General features: G+C 46.2%; 1 protein-coding gene and 1 long non-coding RNA gene across 2 annotated transcripts; one reads left to right on the top strand and one right to left on the bottom strand.

The window, feature by feature from the left end:
• The first annotated feature begins 2,877 nt into the window (after nucleotides 1–2,877).
• LOC126510854 (uncharacterized) lies at nucleotides 2,878–5,786 on the top strand. The gene is made up of 3 exons (XR_007594534.1): nucleotides 2,878–2,920; nucleotides 3,613–3,681; nucleotides 5,529–5,786. It is a non-coding gene; the product is annotated as an uncharacterized lncRNA (long non-coding RNA).
• Nucleotides 5,787–6,283: 497 nt separating this feature from the next.
• On the bottom strand, nucleotides 6,284–14,311 carry Bcas2 (BCAS2 pre-mRNA processing factor). Its single transcript, XM_050157568.1, has 7 exons — nucleotides 14,171–14,311; nucleotides 13,989–14,081; nucleotides 11,082–11,152; nucleotides 10,471–10,632; nucleotides 9,382–9,432; nucleotides 7,789–7,869; nucleotides 6,284–6,765 (listed from the first exon to the last, which is right to left on the bottom strand). Exons 1-7 carry the CDS (start codon nucleotides 14,261–14,263, stop codon nucleotides 6,639–6,641), a joined length of 678 nt encoding a protein of 225 aa, XP_050013525.1. The 5' UTR covers nucleotides 14,264–14,311; the 3' UTR covers nucleotides 6,284–6,638.
• Between the last annotated feature and the right edge of the window lie 390 nt (nucleotides 14,312–14,701).

Genomic DNA, 14,701 nt, shown 5'->3' with positions numbered 1-14,701 from the left:
AAGCAACGAAAAAAAAAAAAAAAAAAAAAAAAAAAAAAAAAAAAAAAAAAAAAAAAAAAAAAAAGAAAAGAAAAGAAAAAAATAAATATCCTTGTTCTCCTGGCTATTATCCATGTATCTTATCCAATTCCTTGTTCTGGGCAGAAGAATCTGGAACCCTTTGGGAGGTTCCCATCGAGTTCTGTTATGATTACTGCTGAGTTCAAGTAATCCACCTGTCTCAGCCTGGTTATCCGCTTACTTATTTATGATTAGTTTTGCATATGTTAAGCAAATGCTCCACCAATAACTACATCCACAACTTCCACAAGTCCTTTACAGTTTCCCTTGCGACATCTTGTTCAGTTGCTTACACTGGCCTCTAACCTGTGGTGCTCCTTCCACAGCCTCTGGGGTAGCTGTAACCACAGGCGTTTGCCGCCACACTTCGATCAGTTAAGTTTAATTTCCACTCTGATGTAAAGTTCTGCCATTGAAACAAGGTCTTGCTGTATGACTCAAACTGACCTCAAAATTGTGATCCTCCTGCCTCAGTTTTTCCAGTGCCAGGGTTTCTTTGTGTAGCCCTGGTTGTACTGGAACTCACTCTGTAGACCAGACTGACCTCAAACTCCCAGAGATCCTGCTGTCTCTGCCTCCCGAGCACTGGGATTAAAGACATGTGCCACCACCATCCATTGCCCATCAAGGATTCTCTCCCTCCCCACCCCAATGTTTTTCTTAGTGGTCTTAAGAGAGAACAGTGAGGACTGGAGAGATGGCTCAGTGGTTAAGAGCACTGGCTGCTCTTCCAGAGGTCCTGAGTTCAATTCCCAGCACCCACAGGGTGGCTCATAGTCATTTATGAGATCTGGTGCCCTCTTCTGGCATAGAGGTGTACATACAGATAACTCACCATATACAGGAAATAAGCACTGGTCGCTCTTCCAAAGGTCCTGAGTTCAATTCCCAACAACCACATGGTGGCTCACAACCATCTGTAATGGAGTCTGGTGCCCTCTTCTGGCCTGCAGGCATACACGCAGACAGAATATTGTATATATAATAAATAAATATTTGAAAAAAATAAAATAAAATGCCCCTCCCTTTCCTATTTAAAAAAAAAGAGAGAGAACAGCTTATGGCTGTAGTCACAATAAATGGTTTTCTCTCCGTATTTCCTGTTTGATTTGTTTCTTCTTTCAGGATAGAGGCTTGTGGCAGCTATCTATCTGGAAATCTTCAGTTTTCCATTAACACTTTAAAGGGGTAGGGGGCCCAAAAGAGGCTGGACGCCCTGTGAACGTGGATGTGGGCCTTTACTCACAGAGTCTTCTCACTGGCCTGATTGTGTCTTTCGATTAAGGATGCTTGTAAGTTGTGTCCCATTGATTGGCATGCCTCTTCTCTAGATAGATGCCTATATATAATTAGGAGGTGAATTCAGGGCCAGCCCAGGCAACTTAAAGAGATCTTCCCTGAACATAAAGGTTGGTTGGGGTTAAGACTCGATGCGTGTTCACTTTGGTGTGCTACTCGTGACAGTAACAACAGTATACAACAGAACCACAGCTTCCCCATCTTGTTTGGTTTGTCAGTCAGCTTCCTGCTGCCCTGATAAGTACCTGAGACAAACAGCTCGTAAGAAGGAGTGCATTTATTTTGGCTCATGGTTTTCAAGACTTCAGTCCACAGCTGGCTCAGTTGCTCTGAGCCTATGATGATTACCCACCATGTCAGTGGAGATAAGGAAGGTATAGGAGGCTGCTCACCTCACAGATGCCAGGAAGCAAAACAAGAAAGGGAAGGGGTTATGGTTCTAATATCTCCATCAAGCACGTGCTCCTAATGACCTTATGTTTATATTCTAGGCCCCGCCCACTAAAGGTTCCACTAACCCTTGAGAGCCAGTGGAATGAACCTCTGACCCGTGGACTTCTGGAGGGAGCATTTAAGATTCATGCACATTCTGGCTCCAGATGTCTACTTCATAATGCAAAATGCACTCGTTCATCTCCAAGAGTCCCCAGAGTCTTACTAGTTCCCTTGCTCCAAATTCCCTCCGGTAGTCAGCACTCCCATTTCTGAGACACTGAAAATCAATAGTTACTTACTTCCAAGACACAGCCGCACAGGCCGAACATTCCCATTCCCAACCGCAATAGGAGCCAGAAAGGGAGGATTTGACTAGAATCCTCAGAAACAGAAACTCAGTAGCGCTAACATTAACTCACTGCTCGGTGACTCGTAATGGGGTTCCCCTTGGTGTGACGTGAATTCCCGAGGACTTGGATAGTTGCGCCCTCTGGCTTTGCTGGTAGCAGGCCACACAGCCAGTCTCTGATTCTGCTGCTGCCTCCATCTCCACGTGGCAGCCATTCTTCCTCCACTGCAATTCTGGCCTGGCTCCCAGCTTCATGCTTCACCATCAGGGGCTGCTGAGGGTCACGAAACCCAGTGACAGCGGAGGGCCTCAGCTTTTTCTTTGAAATCTCTACAACCCCTAACTCTAGCATTCTTCAGCAGAACCGGCAGGACGAGGACAAGAGCAAGTGGCAGCTGCACTCGGGGCTGGGGGTAGGGCTAGTGGACTGGGGCCCATGGCAACCTCGACAGTCTCTGAAGGCCGTGATGACTGAATACGGAGGAAAGCCCCAGAGAAACAATTTCCTAGATGACTCAGTGCAGCCAGTGCCCAAGGACCCTTCCTAAAGTCTTCTAAACTGATATACCGTGTTTCCATTGAGCCCATAATGGGAAATCGATTCCAAGTTTGATGGAGGAAGGACATTGATTAATTATAATAAACTGCCTCGGCCCTCATAGGACAGAAAATTAGGTAGGCGGAGTAGACAGAAGAGAATGCTGGGAAAAAGAAGCTGAGTCAGAGAGTCGCCATGATTCTCCCGCTCCAGACAGTCGCAGGTTAAGATCCTCCCTGGTAAGCCAGCTTGTGAGTTACACAGACTATTAGAAATGGGTTAGAACAATATGTAAGAGCTAGCCAATAAGAAGCTGGAACTAGCCGGGCCAGGCAGTGTTTGAAAGAATACAGTTTCTGTGTAATTATTTCGGGGCATAACCTAGCCGTGAGGGAAGCCGGGTGCCGGGGACGCAGTCCTGCCGCTCCTATTTCAACACAAGTTTGTTTTCTACTGTCCTTTTCTAAGCACTTTCTTTGAGACAGGGTCTCACTCTGTAATCTAGGCCAGCCTCAAACTCACACCAAGTCCCAGCCCTCGATTTTTTTTTAACTCTTCCTGAATAGCGCTGTCTAGCATTTGTGCACTCCTTAGTAGTATTTTCCAGCATGCTCTGTCCAAACTACAGGGTTTCCCAGTATTTCTGCTCCAGTGTGTTGTTCTTGATTCTTATTGAAAAAAAAAAAAAAAACCCGCTTCAAAGAGTTGGAAACACCTGTAACATGGTTGCCTTGACTTTTGCCTACATTAGTCTGTTACCTTTACACCTCCACAAAGCTGCAGCGGTGGCCTTTGGTCCGGTTCCTAAGAGTCCTTATCCCCACCTGAAACTCCATAATGATCGTTACACTGCTGGCTGTGTAAACCCTCATCAGGCTCGCTCATGGAGCTCAGCTTCCAGTGTTCTGATCTTGATTGCTTTTCCAAATAGTCCCCGGTTCCTACTGCGTTTGAGCGGTGCAATAAGGAAACCATCAGAATGGGCACACCACGATCAGGGGTATGTTTTTATTGTGGATAAGAGAGGATGGCCAGAGGCATCTGGAAGAGTCCAGAGCAGAGAAACAGACTAGAGGTGGCCAGGGCCAGGAAAGCGGGGTGTGGAAAAATCAGGAGGATGAGGGGAGGGAAGCTGTAGAGAGTTTAGGGTGGAGGAGGTGGTGAGAGGGTCAGGACGGGGTTTGATGTGTGTAACAAGTATGCATGACTAGGGGACTGAGGTTACCTGGGGGCCAGCATGGGCTTTGACATGCAACCTCAGGTATATGTCATGAAGAGCCTGATGTCCCTTCTGCCAGAGGTAAGGGACATGACTTTTTCTCCTCCCCCCAACCTCCTCAGGGAGGGTTTCTCTGTGTATCTCTTGTCCTGGAACTCACAAATATCTGCCTGCCTTTGCTTCCAAGTGCTGGGATTGAAGGCGTGTGCCATCACAGTCCAGCAGAAACTTTTTTTTTTGGCTAAACTTGCTTCACAAATTACTGAGGAACGCTGGCTTTTACCTAACTGCCAGAAACCCTTCTACAGTCCAGCTTGAGCTAAGTCAAGGCTGTCTTCCAAACATGCACTCCCTGTGGAGTTTGGGGAATCAGTTTCCTCTGGCCCTGACACCATCACAAATCAACTCCAGGGCCTGAACAGTCCTTGTTGTCAAGGAGCCACTGTCAACTCAGCCATAGCTTTCTAGATGCCACACGGACAAGTCAGGCCGACATCAAAAATGGACTAAAACATTTGCTGATAAAGAAAACGCTTAGGTTCTCTGCTCTTCCCCATTCCAGACAGCATTTTCTTGTGCAGTCCAGCCTAGTCCCTAACACAGGATGGTGTGGTCGGAGTGACTGGATTTGGCTGTACTGAGCACACCTAGTTATCAGGGCTGCCTTCCACTCGAGGCAAAGTGGATATTGTTGCCATCAATGACCCCTTCATTGACTACAAATACATGGTGTACACGGTCCAGTACAATTCTACCCACGGCAAATCCCCTAGCAGTCCAGTTCAGAATGGGAAGCCTGACATTGATGGGAAGGCCAGCTCCATCTTCCAGCAGTGATGCCACCCCAAATGCCAAGTGTGTTGTGGGGTCTACTGGCTTCTGCACCACCATGGAGAACAAGGCCCACTTGAAGGGTGGAGCTTCAACTGGCACCTCTGCCCCCCCCCCCCGTGTTTGTAATGGGTGTGAACCATAAGTAGGACAAATAGCTGAGTCTCAGCAAAGTCTCTTGCACCACTAACTGCTTAGCTCCCCTCCCCCAGTCCCACAAAGGTCATCTCTAACAATTTTAGCACCAAGAAGGGACTTACGACTACAGTTCGTGCCATCACCACCACCCAGAGTACTGCAGATGGCCTCTCTGGGAAACACAGGGGTGCCTGAAACGTCCTTGCACTCACTGACACTAAGGCTGTGGGCATGGTCATCCCAGACCGAGCTGGGAAACTCATTAGTGTGGCCTTCCGTGTTCCTACCCGTGTCCACTGTGGCTTTGACATGGCACCTGAAGTTGCCAAGCGTGACAAGGTGGTGAAACATGACAAGGGCATCCAGGGTCACGCTGAGGAGCAGGCTGCCTGTCGCACCTTTAACAGCGATGCCCACTTACACGCCTTTTTTTGTTGTTTTGCTTGAGACAGGGTTTCTCTGTGCAGCTCTGGTTGTCCTGGGTCTCCCTTTCTAGATCAGGCTGGCCTCTGACTCAGAGATCCACCTGCCTCTGCCTAACAGTCGTTATGTTGGAGGTACTTAGACCTTGAAGACATCATAGCAGAGAACAGGGGCTGTTTTCTATGATTCCGAGTAGTTTTTCTGAAGTTTTCCATTCATTGCATGACTGGTCACAGCCGTCCTGGAACACCTGGAGCGTCTTGCATGTTGGGCACTGTGAACACTACACAGTAAGGACTGAAGTTGCAGGAGTGTGATGTTTTTCTTTAGAGAACATACAGATCTCAATGGCTTCAGTATGAGGAACGTGTCTTACAATCAATAAGTACACCTCTGAAGGGGCTGGAGGTTCAGTCCATCAGAGGCCGGCTTCCCCTCTGCTGCCAGAGCCTGGATTACTCTGGAGGGACCCTCTTTCCCTGATGGTCAGCGCATCACAGAACACCAGCGGCTGGATTACACTCTGGGGTGACTCCCTGATGGTCAGCACATCACAGAACACCAGTGGCTGGATTACTCTGGAGTGACCTCTTTCCCTGATGGTCAGCGCATCACAGAACACCAGCGGCTGGATTACACTCTGGAGTGACCTCTTTCTCTGATGGTCAGCGCATCACAGAACACCAGTGGCTGGGGCTGCATCACTTCAGCATCATCGTCAAGCTCACTTCCTGGTGTGACATTGACTAAGGCTGTGCATCAGGGTGGTGTGTCTCGTGGCCTACACTGTCTTCAAGGAGGAGTATGAAGCCCTGAACCACACACCACAGCAAGGAGAGAGAGGAAGACAGAGGCCATCGGTTGCTGAGAAGGTCCTGTCCCAACTCATTCCCTAACACCAAGCATGTCCTGTCTCTATCGTAGAACCCCAGAGGGAAGCCCCACACTCACGAGAACCATTAATACAGTTCACTGTACCCACCCACAAAAATGCTTACAACGGTACTTTATTCAACAAAAACACACACTCAAGTGCCCAGTTTCCCGAGCACGTTGGAAGCCTTAAATAAAGCTTCGTTACAAAATTTGAAGCCTTAAAAGAAGGACTTCTGCTACAAAATATGACAAGATCATTCTAAAGTCATGCTCATTTTGAAAACTCAGATTTTTATAGCTAAAAAAATAGCAACTTGTGGCAAACCTTTATTTTGCTAAGACACACACACATGAAGCAACACAACAGCACACACAACCCAGGCTTTAAACACCTAAGCACGACAGTGGCTTTGAGGAAGTCCACAGGCCTCAGGTTTGCAGGGGCCTCTTCTCCTCCCTTTTGCCCACGGTCAGAAGTCTTGGCGGATGTTCTCCTTGTTTGCCTCCCCATGCTGCTGCTTGATTTGATAGATCTCGTTCTCCAGCTGCACGATAGTCCGCTCAATCTCATAGTTCTTACTTACCAGGGATACCCAACTAGGAGAGGGAAAAAAACCAAAAGGAGAAGAAAAAAGGAAAAATGACCTCATGCAAATTTCTTTCAGTTTATCTTAAACATATAGTTTCATCCAGGGCACTAACATTTTTAACTTTCTGTTTAAAAAAAGTGAAGCCCACTTATGGGAAAGCAGCAAAGAGACATAGGATGTCTCTGCATTATTTTTTATTATCATAAATGAATCTACAATTGTCTCATGACAATTTCTCCTTAGGAAATGGCAAAATAGAAAAGAATTAAGACAGAAGAGACAGGAAGGAGTAATGGAAGACTAACAGAAAACAGGGCAGAGTCTCAGAAAATGGAGGACAAGATTCCAGGACTGAGAGAAAACAAACAAAACTCATAGACTAAAGGAGGTCACTGTTTCCTGTTAATAATCTCAAGGCAAATGTAAAAGCACAAGCCTGAAGAAAAATGTGGACTCCCCTCCCTCCATGGCACTAAAGACGGGAAGAGGGACAAGGGATGGTGTGGGTGAGGAAGGGGAACAGAGAAAAACAGAATGACATACAAACATCACTAGGTATAGGGTATTTAATTTCTCTTTTTGGGGTCTCTCTCACTCTGTAGCCAAGGCAGGCCTTAAGCTCAAATCCTTCTTCCTTAATTTCTTACATGTTGAGTAAGGTGCTCATGGCCACACACAACTTAGTTAGGCCTTTCTAAAACTGATACATGTAAGCATATGTAGAAGAATATTTTAAAAATAATATGCATTAGCAGGGATAAACAAATTAAAGCACAAACAAGTTAGGCAAAGTATGGGATTCCCCTTCCTACAAGAATACCAGCCTTAGGTTGGGGGCTGAGACCGCACCACTCAGCAGTAGCTCTGCCCTGTCTGCAGTTCCGGCTACTCTGTATGGCCTTCCTCAGCAACCGGCGGGCACACAAACAGCCTTTCTTTGATTCCCGCAGCACCCACGTGAATCTTACTGTAATCGTAGTTCTTGCTCTTAGAACTAAACAACTTAAGACACGGTGAATTATACACTCACTTTGACTCCATTTCTCTCAATTTAGATCCTGCTGTGAGCTGCATGTTTTTTCGCTGCCAGTTTAAATCTTGAATATGTTTCCTGTAAAAATATTTTATACAACCCAATGACATTATAACATATGATAAAAACCAACAGAACAAAACAATACAGAAAGTATCTTTAAACTCTTCAGGGTTCACACACACAATTATAGACTAATCCGAGAAACTAACTTTCTGTTAATTATTTTTCAGTTACAAATTTCAGAAAATATGCTTATTGTGGGAGAAAACAAAATACCAACTAACTACAAACAAGTATGCAGATTACAAATCCCTCCTTCCACACACTTTCCCTGGCAATGGCTGTGCGAGTTTCAGTGATTATTGCACTTCCAATGTCCCCTGTCTAACATTCACACCACTGAGTGCTAGGGGGTGGAAGCCGGTCCAATTACCGTGCCCAGAGGTGTACTTTACAGAAGTGTTTGGATTTGAGAGGGTTATCAGAACAGAATTCCAAAAACAGAACACTAGTGGCTTTAGAGACTGGAACACACACATGCAGCCACCTTGTCTCTTGTCATGTGATCCCTTGGACCAGGCTGGCATCTGTCCCTAACGAGGTTGTTAACAGATACACTTTTTCAGCCTCAGCTCTCCACAACTGTGAGCCAAAATAAAGACCTTCTCTTTCAGACTTATCTAGGTTCTTTCCTGTATGTGCATGTGTGTGCAGAGTGTGTTACCCTGAATGTCCCAAGGTGTTCTTTCTAAGTTTGCAGATTTATGAGTTGTAGAACACAAACGTGCTTTCAGGTTTCAAGCTTATTCTTACCTCCGCTTAGGTACAGCAAACTCAGTGCCAGATGCTGGCCCCAGTAGATCAGTTAGTACATATTAAATGGCTATTTGTTAAATGATCTACTGTCGAAAACCAAATCAACTTAAAAATATAAATCCAAAATGAAGACAATTTCTTGCACTTGTAATATATCACGGTGTATGTGAAGCTCTATGCTACCCAGCCATTTGGTCCTGCCAATCCACAGTCTACCAGCCCTTTAACCAAAGAGCAGGCTCTCCGGTGCGGCATGTCTGGCTCTTTCTAACTCTTCTTTCCAACTATGAAGGAGCGGCAGCTCTGGTTGGAGGCCAGGCCAATTTCCCAGGCTTCCCTGCCAACTGTTCCACGTGACCCCCTCTGACCAGGTACCCTCAGGTACAAACCCCATTAGACAGCACTGGGGCTACAGCTGTCTTCCACACTTCTGGCTCAATCTATGAACTGTTCAGGGGCTTCCCAACCCACTGCTCATAAAACAGCAAACATCAAGAAAGTCTAACCCAAGTTTCCCTCAAATACACACGACATATAAACTTTGACTTTTGTTACTCCTTGCTAGCTATCTACCATTTAGAATTTATGAATTTCTGTTTCTTAAAGGTAATTATTCTACACACCCTGACAGCAATACACAATTAAAAATTAACTGCTTATCCAAAGTGGATTAGCTATTTACTTTTACAGGACTATATTGTAGTCTTAGTGGTTTTCCTCCCCCGCTCTATCAGGGCTCATCTAAGTCTCACTCAAATATAAAAAACTTACCTTAACTTCTGAAGCTCTTTCTGTGCATGTTCAATCATATGAACGAGGTTTCTAAGGAAGGAAGAGCACATACACTCTGAAATCTGGTAACACCAACGAAAACTGAACTATTTTTATTATTCAAAGTCAGGCTTTTCTGCCTAAAATACTACATCCTGGGATCTCCGTGTCTAGTATGTTAGATAATTCATAAATAAAGCTTGTTTAACGCAACACATCACTGACAGCTTGATTCTGGATACTGATGTTAGTAACAAGTCAGGGTTTCTCTGTGTAGCTCTGACTGTCCTGGAACTCACTCTATAGACCAGGCTGGCCTTGAACTCAGAGGTACACCCGCCTCTGTCTCTTAAGTGCTGATATTAAAGGAGTGTGCCACCACCACCCACTGTGGTTCTTAAATTCTCAGAACTTGTGTTTTGGAGGGGGTGTCCCACTATGCGGATCAGGATGGTCCTGAACTCCTGCACTTGGGGAAACCCTCTTGCCTCAGCCTCTGTTCCAGACTGGCCTCAAACTCTTAAGATCTGCCTGCCTGTCTCCCAAGTTCTGGGATTAAAGGTGTGCACCACTACCATCTGGCTTTTTTTTTTTTTTTTTTTGGCAAGACTTTATTTTTATAGCCCAAGCTGGCTGGGAACTCATGGTGATCCCCCATCTCAGCCTCCTGAGCATTGCTGGACTACAGGTGAGGGACCATCCTGACCAGGACTTTAAAGAACACGACACATAAATATGACTGCATTGTCAATCACCCTCCGAGCTCATTTTCTTATACCGTCAGTGAGCAGGGTTAGTTATGTGAACGAGGCTAGCTTAGCCCTAGGGAACTGAGATAGGACTCCAGCATCTCACTGGTGTAGTTCGACACATCCCCAAGTCAAATCTAGCATAATTGTTGTTGTTATCCTGGAACCAGGGTTTTGCTATATAAGCCTAGGATAACCTCAAACTCAATATATAAATCAGACAAGCCCCGACTTTGTGGTAGCCCCCCACCTCAGCTTTCCAAATGCTGGGAAGTACTTAGAGTGTGTGCAGAGCACACTTATGAAAAGACACTGAAAACTCAGAACCAATGTGTCTTACTCATTGTACACCTTCCAGGCATTACACCCGTGCTGTGACATCAGCTCCAGATTCTCGATTCGAACTGCTTGGTGCTCTAACTGGGCCATGGAATTGTTTACGCACTCTTGCCAGGCTGTGATGTCATTTTTTTGACCTGAGGAAGGGGCTGGAAGTTCATATCTGAAATTATACAACAAATAAATAAGCCAACATATCTTGCCAAGCCTTTAATCACTCCTTCCACTAGACTCCCCATGGATATACACCTGCTACATAAAGAAACCAATTACCGACCCCTACCAACACATGGACAAAAGTGACTGAGGCAGTAAAGAAACCCATTACCCTAGAAACTAATGTACAAATAAAACACAGCTGCATATTGTAACCAAAAGATTTCCATGAATATGAACTAGTTAAATAACCTAAAACGTCTCAGAGACCCTGATGTCTCTCATCCCTGCTTGTCACCATGACCCATCTTGGGTAAAGTTGCTAAAAATATTATATTTGCTAACATTTTGGTTTTAAAAAAGGTGGCAGTCATGTTTACAGCACACACACTATCTTCTACCCTCACTGCCTACTCAGCTGGACTCCTCCCAACCTCAGCCACCTTCCTCACTCACCGTTTCATGCTGAGTAATTCGATTGGTTGTCGGGCAGCCAGTCTTTCAAATTCATTTCTCATTATGTCCGTCTGGTGCACAAACAACAAATAATCAGGGCAGGATCGTGCTGAAGATAATGTCTACTGAGACTCCATACTTTAATTACAATGGATCCTTTTGCTTCTCTCAATTTCTAACCCCCTTCTTTTAAATAAGTTTTTTTGAGACAGGGTTTCTCTATATAACCCTGGCTATCCTGGAACTCACTCTGTAGACCAGGCTGGCCTTGAACTCACAGAGGTCCGCACGTCTCTGCCTCCCTAGTGCTGGGATTAAAGGCGTGCGCCACCACCACTCAGCCTCCTCACCTGTTTTTAAAGAATAGCAATATTTGCACACAAGTATACCACTGCCTACCTGCTAGGTGGTCTGGGACTTGTGCCCTGGCATTCCTTTTTCCTAAATTAGGAGTGGTACCTGAAGAACCCTTGCCAGTCCCCACCACTGAATTCACAGCAGTGCAGATTACAGCCCTTCTGTCGGCACTAGGCATAAGTGCAGGAGTAGCCGTGGACTAACGACTTCCCCAACTATTTACCATCGGTTTTCCTCGCAGTTCACCCAGGATTTCCAACAGGTAGCTCAGACCACCCTCACCCTTCAGGGTCAGATAAGACTCGCTGGCCACTGCAGCACTATAAAATCGGAGAGGTTAGATTTACTAATAGCAGAGAGAGGGGGTCTTTGTCTCTCTCTTGGGGAAGAATGTGGCTTCTATGTTAACCAATCAAGTATAGATGGTAAAGGATAAAATACAACAACTTCAGACAGACCTGAAAAAAACATAAGGAACAGTTTGCTGCCTCTGGCCAGAGTCACTGACAGTGCAGTAAAGATCTGGGTGCCACCCTTCAGAACCCCTCTTCTCCCTCTGTTCTCAATCCTACTGAATCTGCCAAACGTTTCAGGAAGCCCCTGGTGCCTTGGGGTCTGACACAGTGTAAATCCCACATGCTCCAGTTTAAAACAGCAGCTTCGAGATCTGCCTGCCTCTGTTTCTTGAGTGCTGGGATTAAAAGTGTGCAATACATTCTATTCTGTTCAGGATGCACAGACAGCATTTCTATGAAGAGTAGATGCTTCAAAATACAGACACAGGTAAGCACTCTCTGATAGGAGTCCAGTAGTCTAGGGAGCAACAAGAATCCACGTGGTAAGCTGGGCAAGTGGTGCACGCCTTTAATCCCAGTGCTCAGGAGGCAGAGGTTGGTGGATCTGTGTGTTCGAGGCCAGCCTGGTCTACAGAGCTAGTTCCAGGATGGCTAGGACTGTTACACAGGGAAACCCTATGTTGAAACACACATACACACAAAGAAAGAAAAATAATTCATACGTACAATTACAACAAATTAAAAAGTTTTTTTACGACAGGTGCACACCTTTAATCCCAATACGTAGTAGGTAGGGGCAGGCGGATCTCTGTGAGTTTGAGGCCAGCCTGGTTTATAAAGGGAGTTCCAGGACAGCCAGGTTATCACAAAGAAACCATGTGTGCATGTATGTATGTGTATGGTCCAAAAAACCCCAATTACCAGAGTGAAGAGACCTTACAGAATGAAAGTCTTTGCCAGCTATTCATCTCACAGGGGATTAATATCCACAATCTATAGAGACTAGGAAAACCTAAACATCAAAGGACAAGTACCATAGAAAGCAGACAGGCAAATCAGCCAGTTATCAGAAAATGCAAATCAAAACTACATCAAATCTGGGAGTGGTGGTCAAGCCTTTAATCCCAGCAGTTGGAGGTGCAGATAAGAGATTGGCAGTACTTGGTTATCCCAGGGTACCAACTGAGTTCAATGCCACTTTGAGACTGTGTCTAAACACACACACACACAAACACACACACACACTTCTACATCAAGAGCTGGATGTGGTGCCTGTAATTCCAACACCCACAAACCTGAAGCAGAAAGATTTCAAGTTCAAAGCTGCCCTGTCCTGGTGAATTCCAGGAGCTTGAGCTACAGCCTTGAAAACACCCAAGTTAACTGACAGAAGAATAAAAATCAACAGTTATGTAATTCATAGGACTGTTTTCTGAGCTAGGGAAGACAGTCCAATACACCATTAGCAACTAGTAAGACAGGATTAAATTAGCCGGGCGATGGTGGCGCACGCCTTTAATCCCAGCACTCGGGAGGCAGAGGCAGGCGGGGATCTCTGTGAGTGAGTTCGAGACCAGCCTGGTCTACAAGAGCTAGTGCCAGGACAGGCTCCAAAGCCACAGAGAAACCCTGTCTCGAAAAACCAAAAAGACAGGATTAAATTAACCAGAACACTAATTATAAAGGCAGGAATCACGTTGCATTTGAAAAGGGTAGAAAGTTTGTAACTGATATGTGATTAGGAACTAAGTGGCATTTTGGTTGCACCTGTCGCATTTAAAATGGTCTGCAGTTCGACATGTTTGTTCGGGATTCACACACCCGCTAACTATCTGAGTTTTGGTACAAAAATCTCCCTCCAGTGGCTGCAAAGAGTACAAGTAGTTAGGATTATAAATACTAAAATCCCGTGATTCCTACCTGTTTGGAGTGGACCTTAGACAATAAAGGATAAAGGATGCTTTTGTGAAATTTACCAGGGGCTCTACTAAAAATAAAAAAAACCCAAAATATTTTTTAAAACAAGTCTGTAGAGAGAAACCAATAAAGCAGTTCTCGGGTTAATGTAATATGAACCCTGCGGAAAGCTCATCTGGCTATTTTGAACCAACTGATCCCTACATGACATGCAATATGAGCATCAAGCAGCAGTAAACCTGGAAGATGTCTATTTCACACAGCTAAAGCCCTCAATCCGAAATCTAATTCGGCAGGAAGCCTGGTCGGGGCGCGGGGCTCAGGACACCGCACTTACTTCAAAGGCGGAGTAATCCGGGGCTGTCAGGTAGCTCAGGTAGTTCTTGGTCGGCCGGTACCTGCGCGTCTCCTCCTCCACCAGGGCCGCAGCCTAAGAACGAGAAGAGACCTGGGTCGCGGCGGGAAAGGGCAGCGTGCCTCGGGCGGCCCCGCCGCACACACCCCCCCCCCCGCACTCACCGCTTCCCGCACGCCGGGCGCCTCGTAGCCTTGGTCAAAGTACGGCAGCGCATCCACCACCACCTCCCCGGCTACCAAGCCCGTGCCCGCCATTGCGCGGCACTGGGCTCCACGAGCGCCGCCTGAGTCTGCGCAGGCTCAGTTCCGTCCCACGGCGCCTGCGCCCGGAGCTGACGTCATACTCGTCGCTGACTCTTCTGTGCGGGCGCGTGCACATTTGCAAATTCTGTAGCCTCCGGGCCTTTAGGACTGTGTGGTGGGCAAGCTCTCACCCACTGACGTCCCTGCATGCCTGGCACCTTGCCTGTCTTTCCGTGGGTACCGCGTATGTGTGCGTGTGTTTCTGAAGCTCCGACGACAATTTTATTAGAGTTTAAGAGAAAAACAATAGGGCAGGCATGAGGCAAGACATGGGGGAGAGGGAGAGAAAGCCAAGTCTTCCGAGTTGGGCATGGAGGTTTAGCAGTGCAGGAGAGACTAGCAGCCGCACAGCAGAAGAGAGAGGGATTTAAGGGCGAGAAAGCAAGAAAC

The sequence above is a fragment of the Alexandromys fortis genome, unplaced genomic scaffold (genome assembly GCF_014885135.2).
Source record: "Alexandromys fortis isolate MF-2015 unplaced genomic scaffold, M_Fortis_MF-2015_v1.1 scaffold_78, whole genome shotgun sequence".
NCBI lineage: Eukaryota > Metazoa > Chordata > Mammalia > Rodentia > Cricetidae > Alexandromys > Alexandromys fortis.
Note: the sequence above shows the minus strand (reverse complement) of the source record. Positions and strands in the feature narration are given on the sequence as shown.